Source organism: Musca domestica, unplaced genomic scaffold (assembly GCF_030504385.1).
Source record: "Musca domestica strain aabys unplaced genomic scaffold, Musca_domestica.polishedcontigs.V.1.1 18, whole genome shotgun sequence".
NCBI lineage: Eukaryota > Metazoa > Arthropoda > Insecta > Diptera > Muscidae > Musca > Musca domestica.
The window spans coordinates 2,416,982-2,438,343 of NW_026712238.1; the positions used below are offsets into that span (position 1 = coordinate 2,416,982).

At 35.3% G+C, this 21,362-nt stretch overlaps 1 protein-coding gene across 2 annotated transcripts in view; it reads right to left on the reverse strand.

Moving 5' to 3' along the window:
* Positions 1-21,362, reverse strand: part of LOC101889053 (myb-like protein Q) — a 283,906-nt gene that overhangs the window by 112,579 nt on the left and 149,965 nt on the right. For both annotated transcript variants that reach the window (XM_005179993.4, XM_005179994.4), the window contains exon 3: positions 9,229-10,660. In XM_005179993.4, coding sequence (XP_005180050.1) covers positions 9,229-10,404 — 1,176 coding nt within the window. In that variant the 5' untranslated portion in view covers positions 10,405-10,660. The remainder of the gene's footprint in view (positions 1-9,228; positions 10,661-21,362) is intronic.

Sequence of the window (21,362 nt, forward strand, 5' to 3'; positions counted from 1 at the left end):
ACACAATAGTTCTTATTTCGCACAACTTTTACGTAGCGTAATGAAAGAACAAAACAGAAAAAAATAAAAATCACTGAATGGGAGTAAAAACGGAGAAAAAACTAAGAAGAAATTATAATAATTGTCTCATGCTGCTGCTGCCGCCAGTGGTGTTACTTGTTGTTCGACGCTGTGTGAGAAAAAAAGAATAAACCAAACCAAAAACCCCTGCTGTTCTATGAGTTTATAATAGGGCATGTCAAGAGATGGTAACAAAGCACCGAAAGGAAAACATGATTTTAATGTCTTGGTAGTAATTGGGGGGTGGAATGAGCGGAAATAATGTAACAGGAATTGCAATTCTCTAGTGGAGTGAATAAAATTATTAATATTTAATGTAGAGAAATTAAATCTTATTTTTTATTTTAAATGATATTCCAATATCATATAAAAGTGGAAATTAGAAAAAATACAAATAAAAAATCCTCGAAGATATAAGAGGTCGCGAAAATATCTTTAAAAATCTAAGACGTACGTGAAAATGAAATCAAAAAATACCCGCCCACATTATCTAAAAATATTTGCGGACGTAAAAATGCCCATTGAAATATTTTATTTATTTTATTTTTAAAACTCCACGTATATGTCCCTATCCGTGGTATATGTCCGAAAGGGTTCGAAAAGTACTAAAATGTAGAAAATATTGAATACCCTGTATAATCCAATATAACGCAATAAACTATCATTCTGAACTTTGAAATTTGAGAGTCAATGGTTGACAGCACGATAAAAGCACCAAAGGTTTTTTTTGGAAATGCGAACTTTAATATTATGAAGAGTTCTAAAATGGTACTAAACTTCTAAGCTGGAACCGTTTGGTATTATGTGAACGTATAGTAGCTTTTTTGAAATTTGATATGAGACTCAAGGTTGGAAATGAGACTCAAGATTAATATATGAATGTGATTTTGAAATGTGTGGTTATTGTGCCAACTGTACTAAATGGTACCAAATTTGAAACAGTTTGATTTAGGTTAAACGAATGATGCTGGATTTTGGAAATTTTGTAATGGGGTGCCTACTTGTGGTAGGTAGGTGGTTGATATATGTGTTATTATTGTACGAAAGGTACTAAATCATGCCTCATTTGGTACAATTAGTCATTGGGTGAACACATAGTTCGAAATGCACTGAAAGGGCTAGAATATTCAAATTTTATATTCAAGTCTCGGTTGGTGTCCAGGAGGAGACTGAAATGCGGAGCTGGTTTTGGAAATGTGTACAATATTTGTACGAAAAGTACTAAATAGTACTATATTTGGTATTAGGTGAAGGGATATACATATAATTGTGAAATTTGATATTTATGTTACTGATAGTACCTCTGTTTGAAATTTGGCGTTGGTTTGGAAATACGTCCCATATTTGTACGAAAAGTACTAAACGGCACTAATTGGGTGTTGAAGCCGGAATCCCAAAATTTCATATTGAAGTCTCTTTAGGTGTCTACGATTAAGGTATGGCGTTGGTTTTTCGAAATGTTTACTGCAATTTGGGCATTCCTTTTATGATTGTATTAAATGGTAATAAATTTGGTAATGGGGGAAATTACAGAGCCGAAATTCTGAAATTTGACTTTTAACGTCACTACTGGTATCTGAGATTGTTATATGGAGATTGTTTTGAAAATGAATCCTAAAATTGTTCGAAAAGTACTAAATGCTAATAAATTTGGTAAATTGGGTGGGTGGTTGCTTTTAAAGGAATCAGAAGGAATGGTCCGATCTATACCATCTTCATATCAGACCTCGAGTTGTTAGAAATATTGACATGTACCAAAATTCAAGTTAAACGGTTCAAGATTTTATAATAGTTATTATTCTTCAAAAATGTGACTCTTTGTGGATGAGGCACTTAATGGAGTGAGCCGATATTATTAATTTTCGCATCTCACCTAGCACTCATGCAAATATTACGATTTCCGCAGTTGGAGCAATGATCCTTTCTCATTCCATGAGTTCAATTATTTTCTGTGAAAGTTTTGACCTTTTGTGGGGGATTGGACCAATATTGCCCATCTCCATCAAAGTTTGATAATAATAATGGGATATACCAAGTTTGGACAAAATGGGATACTCCATTCGAAAGTTATCGTGCAAACCAGCTAGCAATATAGAAAAACGGACGGATATCCCTAAGAGACCTAGAGTCATCCATCCCCAAAGAGACCTAGGGTCTTCAATCGTTATTTCGATGAGGCACATTTTGGCCGTATGAAATGATATATACCCTTTAAAGCAACATGTCTGGTGGAATAAAAATCCATGATCATGGATTTGGACTTGAAAATATTTTTAAAAAATCCACGATCATAGATATATTTTTGTAAATATTTTTTTTTTTTTAAATTCACGAACGTGGATTTGGTCTTGCAAATATTTTAAAAAAATCCACGATCATAGATATATTTTTGTAAATATATATATATTTTTTTTAATTCACGAACGTGGATTTGGTCTTGCAAATATTTAAAAAAAAATCCACGATCATAGAGTTGGTCCCGGAAACATTTTTAAGAAATCCATGATCATTGATTTGGTCTTGGAAATATTTTATTATATTTTACGGTCATAGATGTTGTCTGGAAATATTTAGAGAAACATCCAGGATCTTTGGTTTTGAAAATATTTTTTTTAAAAATCTACGATCATAGATTTGGTCTAGGAAATATTTAAAAAAAAAATCCACGATCATTGATTTGGTCTCGGAAATATTTTTAAAAAGTCCTCGATCATAGATTTGGTCTTGGAAATATTTTTAATAAATCCCTGATCATAGATTTGGTCTTGGAAATAATTATAAAAAATCTACGATCGGAGGTATGATCTTGGAAATATTAAAAAAAACACGATCATTGATTTGGTCTTGGAAATATTTATAAAAAATCCACTATCGGAGATATAATTTTAGAAATATTTTTAAAACATCACCGAATGGAGGCATTATCTTAGAAATATTTTTAAAAAATATTGCGATCATAAGTTTTTTCTTGGAAATATATTTAAAAAATCCACGATTATCTATTTGGTCTTGGAAATATTTTTGGCTTTGGAAGTATTTTTAAAAAATATTGCGATCATAACTTTTTTCTTGGAAATATCTTTAAAAAATCCACGATAATAGATTTAGTCTTGGAAATATTTACAAAAAAATCCAGGATCATAGATTTGGTCTCGAAAATATTTTTGGCTTTGGAAATATTTTTAAAAAATCCACGATCATAGATTTGGATCTGAAAATATTTTTAAAAAATCCACGATCATAGATTTGGTTCTGAAAATATTTTTAAAAAATCCACGATCATAGATTTGGTCTTGGAAATATTTAAAAAAAATCCACGATCATAGATTTGGTCCTGAAAATATTTTTAAAAAATCCAAGATCATGGATTCTGTCTTGAAAATATTTACAAAAAATCCAGGATCATAGATTTGGTCTTGGAAATATTTACAAAAAGTTCGGGAAATATACATCTTGAAATACTTTTTAAAAAATCCACGATCACAGATTTTGTCTTAAAAATATTTTTAAAAAAATGTTTCTAAAAATTCCCCTCATTCCAAGTTCTGCATTTCGAATCACCCTTTTTCTAGCAGGAAAACCTTAAGGCCGTTTTCCCTAAAAGTTCTTTTGAAATCTTAATAAAAGGGAGAGAAAAAGAATAAAATATCTCCCTATTTTTTTCTACCCGTTTGCGCTATTTCTTTTATGCACATTAAGTTTAAATAAAATTTAATGAGAAGCATTTGTCCCATAACGTAGCTAAGTAAAAAAAAATATTCTTCTCACATTCCCTTTGTTCGTGGAACAAACAATTTTCCGCAAGTGCAAAACTATATTCACACCGCTGTTCAAGAGCCAAAACTTTGGGTTGGAGTCTGGTGGGGTTTATTCACCCCCACTCCATGCCCTATGGACCACAATAGAGCATTGGAGTTATATCAGTGGCATCATCAACATCTGCGGAGAGTTGGTATTCTGCTTAACTCTCGAATGGCATCAACCGCTAGGTTTGGTGGACCAGCAGACAACATGAATAGTCAGAGCAGAGATTACATGCAACACCACAGCTGTCAGAATGTGTGTGTTGCAACGAGCATATCTTTACTAAAAGTCATCGTGGCAATCATGGTGTTGCCGATGCCAAGTGAAGATGATACACCCCGGCACTATGTCGGTGATGAAGGTGTTGAACTAGAATTAATTAAATGAGGTTATTAGCATGATTTTCTCTACATAGTTCTATTTTTTAGCTGGCTCTATTGCCGGCGCTATGACTTCAGGTCGTAGCAGCAACGTTTTTCTAGCTTTCTGTCAATGCGGCAAAGCAACAAAGAAAATAAAAAGAAGAAAAACACCAAACTAAAACTGTGAAAAGCACAAACAAAAGCCCTGCAAAGCAGTTTTGTAAAAACCATGGAGAAAAAAATAAACGCGAAAAAGGAATATTAAGCAGAGAATGGTGTTAGTTTACAAATTACGCTAATGAAGTGTTTGGAACCGCATTATTTTCAAATACACCTCTTTATTCTTGGGGGGGCAATTTCAAACACTGTTGTCCTTGTGCCAGTCAAGAAGCTCTATTCACGAGGCAGCTTTTTTGTACTCCCTTTCTATGGAGCGAAAAGTTTTTTAAAATGAATGATTTTTTGTGGAGAATGAAATTATTTGACCTATAAATTCAAATTTTATTAACAGGTGAAAGTACGGATTTTTAGAGCTTTTGTATTTTTTTACCCTCCACCATAGTATGGAGGGTATAGTTTGTCACTCCGCCTATAAAACCTCGAAATATACATTTTAGACCCCACAAAGTATATATATTCTTGATCAGCATAAAATTCTATGTCGATTTAGCGATGTCCGTCCCTCTGTCCCTCTATGCGTCAGTCCGTCTGTGGAAATCACTCTAGCTTCCGAACAAATGAAGTAGGTTAATAAAATTTTACTCAAATATGTATTATGTCTGCAGGACTTTGGGTATTGAAAATGGGTGATGGAGCTCCAGGTTTCGGTATAGCCCCCATAAAAGAGTACCTCCCTTTTTTTGGTATTTTGCTGATTTAAACGACATTAATCACCGGAAATGTTTTAAATTTGTTATTTGAAGTTCGTAACAGATGCTACAGCCTATGACAGAAAATTGTTTGTGCAGGTTCACGTCTTCATATAGCCCCCATATAATGGTACCTTCCGATTTTCGGTACTTTAATGATTTAAACGACATTAATCACCGGAAATGTTTCAAATTTGGTGTTTCAAGTTCGTTACAGATGCTACAGCCTATGACAGAAAATTGTCTGTGAAGGCCCATATAACGGTACCCCCGATGTTCGATATTTTAATGATTTTAGCGACATTATTCACCGGAATTCTTTCAAATTTGGTGTTTGAAGTTCGTAATGAAAACTACAGCCTAAGACAGAAAATTGTCTGTGCAGGTCCAGGTCGTCGTACAGCCCCAATATAACGGTACCTCCCTATATCCGGAATTTTGATGATTTTGACTACATTTTCACCGAATTTTTTATTTAAGTTTCGCATTTGAATATTATAATGGTTTACGACAAAAGTTGCCTATGCAGGTCCACGTCGTCGTATAGACCCTAATATAACGGCTACATTCGATATTTTTAATAGTTTAACAGATTTTTTTACGGATTTAATTTTTTTTTTTTTTTTTTTTTGTTTTTTGGAAAATTGCCAAAATCTTTCCAAATGGTGGAGGGTATTCAAATATCGGCCCGGCCGAATTCACTGCCTTTTTACTCGTTTTACCTTATTTGGTTCACAATTTAAAAATCATAAATTTTGTTACCTTATTTGGCTATAAACTTTTTATGAGTGTTTTGTTTCGCACCAGCTACCTCTTATCAATCTTCACCTCAAATCTGTCGCCGAGATTTCTGTCTCGCTTTAAGTGTAATTTGACTTTCTAATATTTGGAGTGGGAATTTTTTCTTTTCAGTTTTATAGGTGGGCTTAAGCTGTTTATTTACATAGAAACTTATAAAAAAGTTTTTCTTTGCCTCTTGTTTTCGACAGAATTCTTTTTAAATTATTTGTAGGCAAAATTGTATATTCCATGGAAAAAAAAACGAGAATAACAAATCTCAAACAATATGTCAAAGAGCAAATTAAGAATCCAGCCAGCCAATAAAAAACGTTATTTGGACAAATTTGTAATGCGGAAATTTATTTTTGTTTATAAAAAAATATGATGCAACATTAACGTCGGAACCTTAAAAAGTTGGAAAATATTGCATCAGGTCAACTAATTTAAATTTATTGAACTTTCTTGTGAGGTTATGAAAATAAATTCCAGACTTATTTAAAGTGATAGCCACCGGCATTGGCTACCACACTACGCTATTGCTAACCATTAAAGAAAGGATACAAGTTGGGTGGGTCCGACTTTTTATATCCTACATAACTATATTAAAGTATTTCTAGAACATGAGAATAGATATATCCTAGAAATACCTTATCCTCCTAATTCGAGATGGGTTCATATTTAGATATATCTCTTATTTATCTCCCTCTAATTTTCAATGTACCGAATATCATTGTTATTAAGGCTTTGGTTGACATTAATATCATATCGGATGATATATTAATGTGACAGTTTAACAATATCTAAAGCTATTATCACCTGTTTAATTATGCCCTCAGCCATATAGCTAGAGAGGGTATATATCATTTGATATGGCCAAAATGTGTCTCATCGAAATAATGGTTATAGACACTAGGTCTTTTTAGACCAAATCTGTTTCAGGACATTTGAAGCCGATCTAGCGATGTCCACCATCGGCCTGGCGGGCTGGCGCATACGATAGCTCTCGAAAGGAGTAACCCATTTTGTTCAAACTTGGAACATCGTAATATTATTATCAAACTTTAATCGAGTTCGGAGGATGAGGAATATCGGTCCACTTCTTCTTGTAACTCCCCCACAAAAGGTCCAAAATTTTCAAAAGAAGATATTTTAATGCACAGAAAGAGAAAGGATAATCCGATTTTGCTCCAACTTTGGAAATCTTAATATTGGCATCAGTCCTAGGTCAGGTGCGAAAATGGACAATATCGATTCACTCTATCAAGTATCTTCCCCACAAAGGGTCAACATTTTGAATAATCATAACTCTTATAAAATGTTATGTAAAAGTCCGATTATCTTCAAATTATACACATCACAATACTTTTATTAACCCAAGGTCTGGTATGAAGTTGGAATATATCGGTTCACTCCTTCTGGTACCTCCCCCACAAAAGGTCAACATTTTCAGAGATAAAACTTTACCTCACCGGAAAAGAAGAAATCATCCGATTTTAATCAAACTTGGCAAATACTAATATTTTTTATCAGAGCTTGGTCAAGCTTGCAATGGACAATACCTTAAACTCCTTTTAGTACTTACCCCAAAATAGTTAAAATCTTGAATAATCATAACTCTTGTCAAATATGACTTAAGGGTCGCACTGTCTTTAAGTTCCAGGAATCTCAATATCTCTACTAACTTTAGATCTTATACGAAGAATGACTAGAACGAACCACTCTTTTAATAATTACATAAGGGGGAAAAATGTAAACTACCTCCATCAAAATATATGATATGTCGATCCTCATCGGTCTGAACTTAGAATATCCTTCAACATTTGGAGGGAATTTGGAAATGAAAAAATATATCTGGAAATATACTGTTAAATATCAGAAAAATACCGAATATAGAGAGGCGCCGTTACAAGGAGGCTCTACGAATACCTGGACGTGCATAGACTTTTGTCCGTCACAGACTGTAGTACCTATTACGAAGTGCAAACACGAAATTTTAAACAATTCCGGTTGATAATATCTTTAAAATCATCAAAATACTGAATGTAGGGAGGTACCTTATATGGAGACTACACGAACACCTGGACCTGTATAGGCAATTTTCTGTCATAGACTGCAGTATCCGTTTCAAATACGAAATTTGAAACAATTCCGTTTAATAATCATCCAAATACCGAATATCTGGAGGTATCGTTATATGGGGAATATAAGAAAACCTGGGCGGACAAGGCTCATTTACGAACTTAACCTGCCCACAGGCAAAATACACATGTGTACAAAAGGTTAGCCTTTCATCTCAATTCGCTCGAAAGATAATATAATTACAACGGACAGACGGAAGGACATCGCTAAATCACCTTAGAATGCTACGCTGATAAAAAAATATGTATATACTTTGTTGGGTCTGACATGAGTATTTCGAGAAGTTACAAATGGAATGACAAAGTTAATGTACCCTCCGTAGAATGGTCAGGGTATAAAAACTGCCCAACGGAACGTCTCGGACCAAAAAATCACAGTTTGGTGCGGTTTATACGCTGGTGGCTTTACTACGCCGTACTTCTTCAAAGTGGGTGGTTACGCTGATCAAAAATATATATACTTTGTAAGGTCCGACATGAGTATTTCGAGGAGTTACAAACTGAATGACAACTTGACTGTGAATGGTGAGCGCGAGATGACACCCAACTTATTTTTTTCCAAAATACAACAGCTTGACTTACTTGTTATTTTGTTCCAAGAGGATAGTGGCACACGCCACACAGCAAAGGTAAATCCTTTTTCACGTTCGAGACAAGTCAATTGGCCTCCTAGATCGTTAGATTTAACGAATTTTGACATTTTTTGTGAGGCTATATTAAAGCTCATGAGCCGGCTACAATTGACACATTGGAGTATAATCAATTATTCGTGAGACACCTACCGAAATGTTGAAAAAATATACCAATATTTTACTAAGCGGATGAACCATTCAAGGTACCGTCAAGTAAATATTTCACGAACTTTTCTTAATTTTATGTTTTTTCTTTTTTTTTTCTTGAAAAAATTTCCTGTAGCTCTTAAAAATTAACCCTTTTATACCTACGACGCATAAAGTAAAACATGATTCTCTTAGAATCTACCCAGTGAGCCTAGGATTACAGGTAATCAAGTTGCCCCACATCCTTATTTATTATTTCCTACTCTATGTAGAAATTCTACAATTCATGGATCTCCATGTAGCTGCCGAGTAGACAAAACAAAAATCCTTACAATTCTCAAAAAAATACAAAAATTCCGTTTAAATATTTTCGCAACGTGACCGACAAAAATAAAATTCGCAAAACGGATAGAATAACATTTCACATCGCACTTACCCTGCCTTTTGTTGAGTATTTGTCATCATCTTTGGTAATACCCGAATCCTCGGAAATATCACCAAATGACCGGCCACCTGCCGGCATCCGTGTAAAATCGGTCTGATGCTCCGGTGCGATGCCGAAGATAAAAGGACCCTCATGCAAATGACTGCTATTGGCGGTCGACGGTGTATCCAAGGTGTGACACTTGGCGAAGTCAATATTGCGGCGATTACAGAAATCATCTTCGAAACGTAAAGATTTGCCATAATAATCGGCTTCATTAATGTCGTAGTACGGCGAGCCACTGTTGCCGCCACGTGATAATGCTGCTGACGTTGCCGCATTGTAATAGTTATTTGTCGGTGGTGGTGGTGCTGCTGCTACTCCAGAGGTAGAACCGTAATTGCTAATGTTGCCATAGCGTGGCGTCGATGTTAGAGCCGTAGAAATGCTGGCAAATGGTTGTTGCTGGAGATGAGTAGGCTGATTGTGATGTTTGTGCCGTTCCATGCTACTACTATCGCCGCCCCGGGTCATTGAGGCAGGATGATTCTGAATTGATGTTGTTGTTGCCATTGTTGCTGATGTATCAAACACAAAGTCACAGGAGGTTTGTGTGGGCGATGGCGGACTACCATAAGGATAACCAATGTGCGGCGAGGACTGCAAATGCTGATTGTACTGCTGGGAGAGTATGTCGAAATCATTGAAGCCATGTAAACCTTTGGCACTATCACGTTTCTGTTGTTGCACATATGGAGAGATATAGGATTTCTGTTGTTGTTGCTGTTCTCCGTACTGGTGCTGTTGTTGTTGTTGTTGGTGATGTTTCTGGTTACTGTTTAGTTGTTTCTTCTTATTGCCATTGTTGCCGCTTTGCTTGACTACCACTTGTGGTTTCCTGTCGGCCAACAGGGGCCTCTGTGAATTGTTGAACGGATGATCTCGTGATGTCATAATCGAGGCTGTTGTCGAATATAGAGACATATTATCATCCTCATCGTCCATCATATAGGGATTGTAGGGTTTCTGTGTCTTGGCCTGCAATTGAGGCAGTTGCTGGTTGTAATAGTTGTATGTGTTCGTTGGGGGGTTTGGGGGTGGCAAGGGTGGCGGTTGCTGCTGGTGTTGCGATGAGTTGGAGTTATTCGTTGAAGAATTACCAAATAATTTTGCCAATTTAACTGTCATCGTGGTTATCTCAAAAAAATGTTTTTGTTGTTGCCACTATCGCTCGTTTTGGGAGAATCCCTTGTTTGGACTTTGGTATTTTCAAAACCCAAGCACGTTTTCAATTTAAAATCCGCTTGAAGTCGTATACATTTATCTGCCGTGTGAGTGTGTCTGTGACATCAAATATTTCCTTTGCCCGACTTGCCTTACTTTGATATTTTAGATGTTAAAGAAGGCAAATACATTCGGAATAACAAAAAAACGGCAAACAGACCTAAAAAATGAAAAGAAAAAAAAAACGAAAAATGAGAAAACTAAATCGAGATAAGTATGTAAATATGTGTGCACAAGTGTTTATGTGTGTAAGTAACACAGTTTTTCCCCAGTGTTTGCATTTATTTACATAGTTTATAAACCAAGTTAAATGTTCTGTTAAAATAGAAGCAGGGCACAGACAAACAAACAAACAAAACACCGAACGGATATAATTTCATGCAGTAAATGATGAATGGGATTCCGACAAATTTTGTTTTTTTTTCTATTTTTGTTGTTGTTTCTTATTGTGTTCTTATAATGTAAGACATTAATTGCAGCTGAAGTTATTTACTTGTAGGTTTTTTTTCTTCTTAGAAAACACAGGAATTTGTAGACTTTGAAAATAACTCTTGTGGGCTTGAGAATTTCTTGTTGCCTTTTTTATTTTTTTTTTTTTTAATTATTGGAATTACAGTAATTATTGGGGCAATTTATTAACGTGGGTCATATAATTATTGTAAACCTTTCACAAATATGGATCCAGCAGGAATTAGAGAACCATGATAACTGATAAAATACAGCCGAATGTAAAGCCGCATTGAAGAGCTCTGAAGGGAATGACGTACAAGAGAAATCGCTTATAAACAAAAACCATATATCTCTAAACAATGTGAATACTCGATTCATGGCCGATTTGCTCGACGAATCCCTAAAAATCCGCAGAAGCGTGAATTGTACATTTGTCAATACCTGTGAAGTAGGGTATTACAGATTTGTCGTCAACTCATATCAAATATTTAACCAGACCTTCAAAATACCACATTTTGTAGGTCTGATCTACATATTTTCACATTTATACCCCCAGCCATATGGCTACAGAGGGTATATATCATTTATCATATAATATCATATCAAAACGTGCCTAGTCGAAATAATGGTTTTTGACCCTACGTCTCTTTGGACCAAATCCGTTTCAGAATATTTGGAGTCGATCTAGCGATGTCCGTCCGTCTGTCTGTCTGGCTAGCTGGTACGCATGATAACTCTCGAAGGGAGTATCCGATTTGGTCCAAACTTGTAATATTTTTGTCACAGAAAGAGAAATGATAATCCAGGTTTGCTCCAACCTTGCAAATCCTTATATTTGCGTCAGTTCTAGGTCAGGTTGAAAAATGGATAATATCGGTCCACTCCATCAAGTACCTCCCCACAAAGGGTAAAAATTTTGAATAATTAAAAGTCTTATAAAAGGTTATGTAAGAATCCGATTATCTTAAAATTTCACACATCCCAATATTTTCATAAATCAAAGATCTGGTGTTAAGATGGAATACATCGGTCCTATCCTTTTAGTATACCCCCCCCCCCACCACTAAAGTCAAAATTTTGAATATCCATTAAGCTCATAAAACACGAAATTAAGATCGGATTCCATTTAGACTTGGCACATCTGAATATTTCTATCAACACAGTATCTGTTAAGGTCAGGTTCTCTTTATATTTCACACATGCCATTATTTCCACTAACTAAAGATCCGTTGTGAAGATGGGATATATCGGTCCCTTCCTTCTGGTACCTCCTCCACAAAGGCTCAAAATTAAAATTAAGAAGTCAAAATATTTTTAAATATTCGAACATTGGCTGAGGATATACATCTGTCAGCAAAACCGACCGATACTTTTTTACAGAATTTGCTGTAAAATTGCAGCGTGTGGTCCCCATATGTAGAAAATATTTTTGTTATGAACTGTCTACCTATATTTAAGGTACAATCCTAATATAACTGTACTCCCGATATATTGATGATAGCTCCACGTCTTCGAATAACCCCTCCTATAACGGTACCACCCTATATTCGGTATTCTGATGCTTTAAGCTACTTTTCGTCGGAGTTATTTAAAATTTGGAGTTCGCAATGGGTAATATTTCCTACGAGAGAACTTGACGGTTTTTTTCATATTGGGTATGCAACCAGGAGGTACACTGAATGGGGTGGATGTATGACAAATAGAGGATCTATATTGGATAATATATACAAAACTAAAAATGTCAAATTATTGGTGTCCAGGTAAAATGTCCGATTGTCGCTTTTGCTAAGTAGCCGGATTATAATTCTTGTTAATTTTATGAAATAGGGTGAGATGAAAACTGCTTCAAACAACTTCAGATTGCTGTCATTTCTAAGCAACTAGTCTGACATCTGTTAAAATTATTCCAGTGACAGTTCATTATATTGTTTACAAACGTAAAAAATCATTTTGATGAGAATTTTCCAGAAAAAAAGTTATTCGTGATCGAATTCAAGCGTGATAGCGTGACTTCTTTATATTTCGCTGAAAACCACAAGTGGCCATCGTTAGAGCATTCCAGCATTTAAATGTGATTAATTTCTGTGTGTATCGTATCATCGCTTGTTACCGTGATACTGGTAGCGTAGCCCGACGTTAAGGAAGTGGACGGAAGAAAACAGCAACATCAACAGAAATGGTTCAAAAAGTAAGGAAGCGACTTCATCGAAACCCGCACCCCAGTGGCAGAAAAAATTGCTCGTGAGCTGAACATATCGCAATACTCCATTCGGCAAATATTGAAAAATGAGCTCGGGGTGAAGCCATGGAAATTCCACAAAGTACAAGAACTTACACCTCAACAGAAAGAAAATAGACTCAAAATAGCTAAAGAGTAAAAATATTCGTTGTCCAGCAGTTTGTAAACAAACAACATGATCGTGTTTACTTGCCAAAGAGATCAGCTTAAAATGTGCACCTTCGCTTGTTCACCAGAACTAAAGCGCCGGCCATGGTGATGGTGTGGGCCATCATAACAGCCGATGGTCGCTCTCCGCTCGTATTAATCGACAGTGGCATCAGAATAAATGCCGAATATTCTCGCGAAAATATTCTGGAGAGTGAATTAAAGCCTTGGGCACGCAAACATTTTGACCGCAGACCTTGGTCATTCCAACAGGAATCAGCACCATCGCACTCAGCACGCAACACCCAAGAATGGAATGAGGTTCCTCGCTTCATTTCCAGCGCACAATGGCCACCAAAATCTCCGGATACCAATCCGTTGGACTACCGTGTCTGGAGTATTTCGGAAAGCAAGGCTGGCGCTAAAAAATACCAAAATGTCGATCACCTCAAGCAAGTGCTTCGCCGGGAATGGGCCAAAATAATGTAGAGCAACATTCGGGCAGCGTGTGATGGTTTCATTGGTTTGAAGGCCACAATTCGTGCCAAAGGTGTCCAATTCGAACAAATCTAAACTTATTCTAAAATTTGATGCTATTTCCGACATTTTTTGCTTTTATTCAATAAAATTAGAAAAAGAAATGTAAAAATTATGGCGTTTGACTTTGTTGCAGATTTTTTAAACAACCCTGTATATTTGAAAATTCAGGATTCTTGGCATGGAGTATTGAGTACGAAGTATTGTCTTTAAATCGTTGAGGAATATCCTTAAGAATGGATTTTTGTTGTCATTTAGGAACTTCAAAAAATCCATAATTCTTGAAGTTGAGAACCATTTTGTCTTTGGATGTGATTCTTTTTTTAAATGCGCGATTCGAGGATGGAAGCTTTGACGACAGTTTGTTGAATTCCAGAATTCTTGGCTAGATGTTTTTAAATGATGTCTTTAATAAAAAAAATTTAAAGTCCACCGTTCATTACTAGAAGTCTTTCGGAATTATATACTTTTGATCCAGCATTCTTGAATAGAGTTATGTGAGGAATACGTTTTAAAATTTATTTTCAAACAATTAAAAAAAAGCAGTAAGTTCAACCGGGCCGAACTATAAATACATCCACATCCGGCCGAACTTTGAACATATCCACCATTTGGAACGAATTTCGAAATTTGCAAAAAAAATAATATCCTTTAAAAATTGTCTTAAAATATTATTAGGGTCCATCCGAAGTCAAGGACTTGCATGGGCAATTTTTGCAATAGGCCATTCAAATTATATATGAAAAATTCATTTAAATACCGAATATAGAGAGGTACGGTTACATGCGGGCTATACGAAGAATTCTACCTTCATAGACAATTTCATTTTCTGTCATAGGCTGTAGTACTCATTAGGAATTTCAAATACGAACTTTTAAACAATTCCGGTGAATATTGTACCTAACATCGTCAAAATACGAAATATAGGGAGGTAACCATATATGGGTGCTATACGAAGACCTGGACCAGCATACGCGATTAAAAATGAAAAACTGGACCTACATGCCCACTTCAAGGAGAATTAATTTTTTCCAAAAAAATGTTGCTTCCTACCTCACAAGTCATTTGCATCACTGTTCATTGTAATAATGCACTTTGTGGTAGGAAGTTTCAACTCAGTTTAAGATACAACAACAACAACAGCCACAAGAACAAAATAACTTTGTTCTTCATCTCTAAGCGGAGTAGGCAACAAAAAATGTCAAGGAGACATACATACGTATAAACAAAAAACGAAACTTTTTCAAGAAAAGAAGCTCAAACCGACTGCATAGTCTACACCCCGCCCTAGATTCAACACCGACCGCAACAGTAGAAGAATTCTTATAAAGTATTTTCGCAAAAATACAAAAACAATGTATTTTCGACGCACAAAAGACCCAAAGACCGAATAAGTGAGTGGCAACAGCCTGGCAACAGAAGGATGGTGGGAGGGGTAGCAAACAGATAAATGGAAGGACGGACAGACGGACGGCGAGGCCGACCAACCAACCGACTATGCTGGAGTGTTATAACAAAAGTTATGACAGGAAGTTAAGTAACGGATATACTACATGAAGAGAACGTAGCTTTTAAGTACATGTTTTATTGTTGTTGATGGCTGGCTGCTTGGATGGATGAATAGCTGGCTGGCTGACGGACTCGCTTTGGTGTTTTTAGTGTTGTAACAAAATATTATTATAAAATTGTCTAAAGGAGAACAAAATTGCAAATAATACGAGCACTTATCTCAACTCGTATGAAAACAAAATCACAAAGAGAGAAAAACACGAGAAACGAAAAACCGCAAAAACAAAACATAAATGCGGTAAAATATGATGAGAAGATTTTAAGGAAATTAAAAGGAAAAGTATTTTGAAAGAAAATATTACTTAGAAGTGTTACAGACATAGAGATATTACTTAATATGTGCGGATAAGAGACTCTATTGTTGTGAAGAAAAAGGATTTGCGATTGAGGTCAGAACAAAGAAATTATACGCACACAAAAAAAGAGTAAGTGTTGAAATGGAATAATTAAATATTTATAAGTGCAATTTGTATGAAATTGTGTGTTAGGGTATAGTGCATGTGCGTCCGAGATACTTTTGTTGTTTAGAATAGCAGATGTTTTAAGGGAAAAGGGATGATCGTTTTGCAAAAACTTTAATTGCAATTTTGCATAAGGGCTGCAGTTGTTGCGAAGATTTCAGAAAGGGCAAGAATTTTACTAAAATTATAATTAAACAGTCAACAAAGAGAAACCATTCAATATAAGTCCCTTATTCGGGGTTCCCTATACCGGAACCTTCTGATATTTGGAAGATAACCGTCCTAATTTCTAAACTAAGCAGCTGTAATTTTTATTTAAGAAGTTAACGCCTTGCGTTAATAGCCACCATATGACATAGCCCAAATTCGAAGATTAAAGGAGATTGTCCAAGGTCATTATCTGGCTCATAAACATTAATTAAACAATCCCAAGAAAATAGTCCGACCAATAAATGTGGATTTTTCAAAAGAAATTGAGGCTGGAGTCTGGTCCTTGAACAGGGGTTGAAAAGGCCAAGATCATAGTCAGGTCCCTTAACGTGCACTTTTAAAAAGAAGTTCCGTGGCCACAGTCTGGCGAAAAAAATGAACTTTTAAAGAAAATATCCAAAGGCATAGCAGTAGATTTTTTTAAGAAAATTGCTATTTTTAAAGAAATTTTCAAGAATATAGACGTAGATTTTTAAAGAAGAATTGCAGATCATTTCAACGTGGATTTTATAACAAAGATTCATAGTCCAATGCCTAAACGTGGATATTTAAGAAAAATTCCAAGATCTAAGAACAACCTGTAAACGGGATTTTTTTTTTTGGAAAATTTCCAAAATTTCCCTGGCCACAGACGTGGAATTTTTAAAAAATATTTCCAAGGTCATTAACTTTAGCTTGTTAAGAACATTTCCACGGCCAAAAACTTGGATTTTTTAAGAAAATGTCCAAGGCTTAGACGTGATTTTTTAAAAAAGAGACTTAGATTTTTTAAGAAAAGGTATTTTTAAGGAATTTTCCAAGACAACAGTTTGGTATATCAGCGCGGATTTTTTAAGAAAATTTCCAGGCCCATAGACGTGGATATTTTTATAGAAATTTTTAAGCCCATATACGTGGATTTTTAAGATAATTTCCACGGCATTAAACGTGGATTTTTAAGAAAATTTCCAAGGCATTAAACGTGGATTTTTAAGAAAATTTCCAAGGCATTAAACGTGGACAGCCTGTGGACGTGGATTTTTTAAAAGCCTGTGGACGTGGATTTTTTGAGAACATTTCCAAATGAAAAAAATTCCAAAAAATGCAAAATATTGGCCAGCTGCTTCTCAAAGCTCACCTCAAGGTCCCAAAATTTCGAATAATAATCAAATTTCTAAAATTAGAAATCAGTGCCAGATTTCCTTAAAAATTAGTACATACCTATATTTTTGCAAGTGTGGAAAAAAGAAAAATTCGGTCAACTCTTTCTAGTAGCATAACTTCAAAATTCATAGAAAAAGATTCATACAAATTTTCCAAAATAGCAAAGGGTGATGCATGGAAACAAAAGAGATGTGAGGGAATGGGCAATAGCGACTTCTTCTAATCCTAACCACCCCAAATTAAAAAAATAATAGCAACATTTCCTTTAAAACCGGAGAAGAATTTCCGATTTTATTATACTATCCGCCACAGTATTAGAAAATAGAATATAAAATTTTTTGAAACATATCAGGAAATTCAGAAAATTTTGACTTCGGTAAGGAGAGGACATGAAAAATATGGCCAAAGATTCTCGTACCTCCTCCTAAAAGGTTAAAATTTTGAATGGATATTACGCTAATAAAAAGTGTAATTAATGTCCAATTTCTTCTAGCTTTGCATATTCCAGTAACACACCATTAGATCACGAATGAAGATGTGTCAGTTCAGTCACCCTGCTACCTCTCCCACAAAGAGTGAACATTTTTAAAAATCATTAATCTCTTAAAAATGCATATTAATTCTTCCTCAAATCGGTGGTTGCGTTATATATGGGCTATATCTAACTTAAATCGATACATCCCATTCTCAATCCCATTAAACCAACAGACATAAGTCTTAAAGTCCGATACCTTCAAAAGTAAGAAGGATCATACAACCGACATATTGAGAATTGGAAACAGTCATAGAATTTAATGCTGATTAAATATATCTATGTTTTCTAAGACATTAAATAATTATTATGACGAATTACAAACGAAATGAAAAAACTTAATGGGCACTCCATTTTATGTTTGATTTTATAAAAATACTAATAAAACTAAACACTGCATTTGTTGTAGTCTTTGTTTTTCTATTTTTCCGAACATTTATAGTAAACGTACTTGTAACAGGTCTTACATATTTGTAACAAACATGAGGCTGAAATGTCACATAGAAGCATTTATGGCCAGATCAACAAAACAAACAACAGAATTACAAACAAACTGCAAAATAGTTGTAGATGTTGAGATACTTTTTTAGTTTCATTGAATATGGTCAGCATTTTATGATAGTGAATGTTTTGGGAAAACAATACTAAAATGAAGAAACGGGTCAAAGCTGATTAGATGTTTATGTTTCGGAAAGTCGTAATTTTTGAAATAACCAAATTGTGTCATTCAATTTTAATTAAAAATGGGATATTTTAATTCTATTTAAATGTGTGGGAGTTTAGTGAGTTTTCTAAAGTAAACCAGTCAATAACGAGTTTGACTTTGAGAAATGAAATATAAAAAACGTGAAAATGCAATTCACTTTTACTGAAACAAAACAACAAAGACTCACAATGTCAAGGTGGATCATAGCATTGTCTGGAGAATATGTTTTTTTGAAGGTTACTTATCCCAGAATTGTTACAATTTTTTAAATAAGATTTACCAGTTTAAACCCTTGACCAACAACAAAACCAGCCCATCTGAAGAAAAATGTAGAGTAAAACTATGTCATCTTTATACATTTTGAGAAATTCTTCCCGAAATCCACTGATGTTACATACGGGAACTCTAAAAGAGACCACAAAAATTGGTAAAACTGACAAACTGATATAAAAGTTCTAAGCTATTTCATACAACAACAAAACCTAGTAAAATACCGACCATAACAACAAGTTTTCAAACAAATGTTATTTGCCAAAGAATTCTTCAAAGTCAGTTCAACAAAACAAAAACAAAAAAATGTTAAAGGCTTGCGTAGGTCGGAATTCTCAAGATAATCATTCTACATGTCCACCATACGGTCATTTATTCGAATGGAAGGTTCATGGTTGTAGCCATGTGTGTGTGTGCGATTGCAACTGTCATTTTAAAAAAAATGGGCAATTGTTGATTACACTCAAAAAATATAGTTTTAGCTCTCTAAAATAAACAATCAAGCTGAAACGTCGACATTGCCAGCATATAAGCCTTTAATCAATTTAGCATATTTATTTGAGATTGGAATTGCTGCGAGATCACATTTTCAAAAAAAAAGTGTGCCGATAAAGCCCTAATTCGAACTTAAATTGATAATAGAATCGCAAATTATAGTTCGGACCCGCGCTGATACCCATTCGTCTTAGAAAATTTCAACAACTCCTTCTTGCCTATTTTGAAGAGGTACCGTTACATTGGAATTTTTAGCCCTAACGCATATTTGAAGACCTGCATCTCATAATGTAGGATATATGTTATTTCAAAATGCTTACAAATACTGCAATTTGTGAAGCTTCAACAATGTAATACTTTCCTCGCTTTACATGTTACCCTTATTTTTTTTTTTGTTTTTTTTTTTTTTTTTAAGGCTCAGGGAGTCGGCGAACATATACAATCTTCTCATCAGATCTTATGTTCAAAAAAATTTTGTGATATTCCATTTCTGAAGAAGATTAGGTATTCATATTGCAGTGAGGAGCCCAAAAGACGTGCCCGATATTTCCCTTTGCCGCACCTGAATTAAAATAAGTAGAATAATCAAAATATTACGATATGCTAATTGGCATACCCTCAGTCAAGGGCTAGAGAAGGGTATTTATATCATATTATAAGGGCAAAATGTCTTTCATCGAAGTAGAGGATTTAGACTCTACAAATCTTTGCACGGAATACGTTTTAGGGCCTTTGCTGTTGATTTACTGATGTCTGTTTGTCCGACCATAAGCCTTGGTGGCTCGTGCGAACGATAGCTCTCGGGGGAGTTACCGCTTATATCCACCCCCTATATATCTTAACATAAGTATGAAACTTACAAGAAAGGACTGCTGTCATTTCTAAACCACTCGTCCGACAACTGTTAAAATTATTCCAGTGACAGCTCATTATATTGTTTACAAGCTAACAAAAGCATTTTGGTCAGAATTTTCCAGAAAAAATTATTCGTGATTGAATTCAACAACAAACCACAAGTGGCTATCGTTAGAGCATTCCAGCATTTAAATGTGAATAATTTTTATGTGTCTTGTACCATCGCTCGTTACCGAGATACTGGTAGCGTAGCCCGACGTCAAGGAAGTGGACGGAAGAGAACGGCAAAATCAGCAGAAATGGTTCGAAAAGTAAAGAAGCGATTTGATCGAAACCCGCGTCTAGTGGCCGAAAAATGGCTCGTGATCTGTACATATCACAATATTCCATTCGGCAAATATTGACAAAATGAGCTCTGGATAAAGCCATTGAAATTCCAAAAAGTGCAAGAACTTACACCGCAACAGAAAGAAAATAGACTCAAAAGAGCTAAAGAGTTGCTTCGCTTGGTCGAATGTGGTGAACTGCCGAATTTGGTTTTCTCCGATGAGAAATCATTCGTTGTCCAGCAGTTTGTAAACAAACAAAATGATCGTGTTTACTTGCCAAAGAGGTCAGCTGAATATGTGCACCTTCGGTTGGCCACCAGAACTCAACTCAAGCGCACAACATCACCATCGCCAGGGCCGCCATAAAAGTCGCTCTCCGCTCGTATTACCGTGGCATCAGAATAAATGCCGAATATAATAGCAAAAATATTCTGGAGGGTGTATTAAAGCCTTGGGCACGCAAACATTTTGGCCGTAGACCTTGGACATTTCAACGGGACTTAGCACCATTGCACTCAACACACGCCACCCAAAAATGGTTACAAAATGAGGCTTCTCGCCCCATTTCCAGCGCACAGTGGTCACCAAAATCTCCGGATACCAATCCGTTGGACTGTTGTGTCTGTAGTATTTTGGAAAGCAAGGTCGGCACTTAAAAATACCAAAGTGTCGATCACCTCAAGCAAGCGCTTCGCCGGGAATGGACCAAAATACCGCAGAGCAACAGTCGGCCAGCGTGTGACGATTTCATTGTCCGTTTGAAGGCCATAATTCGTGCCAAAGGTGATCAATTCTAACAATTCTAAACTTATTCTAAAATTTGATGCAATTTCCGACATTTTTGCTTTCATTCAATAAAATTAAAAAACTGTAAAAATGATGGCGTTTGACTTTGTTTCAGTTTTTTTATCTTATCCTG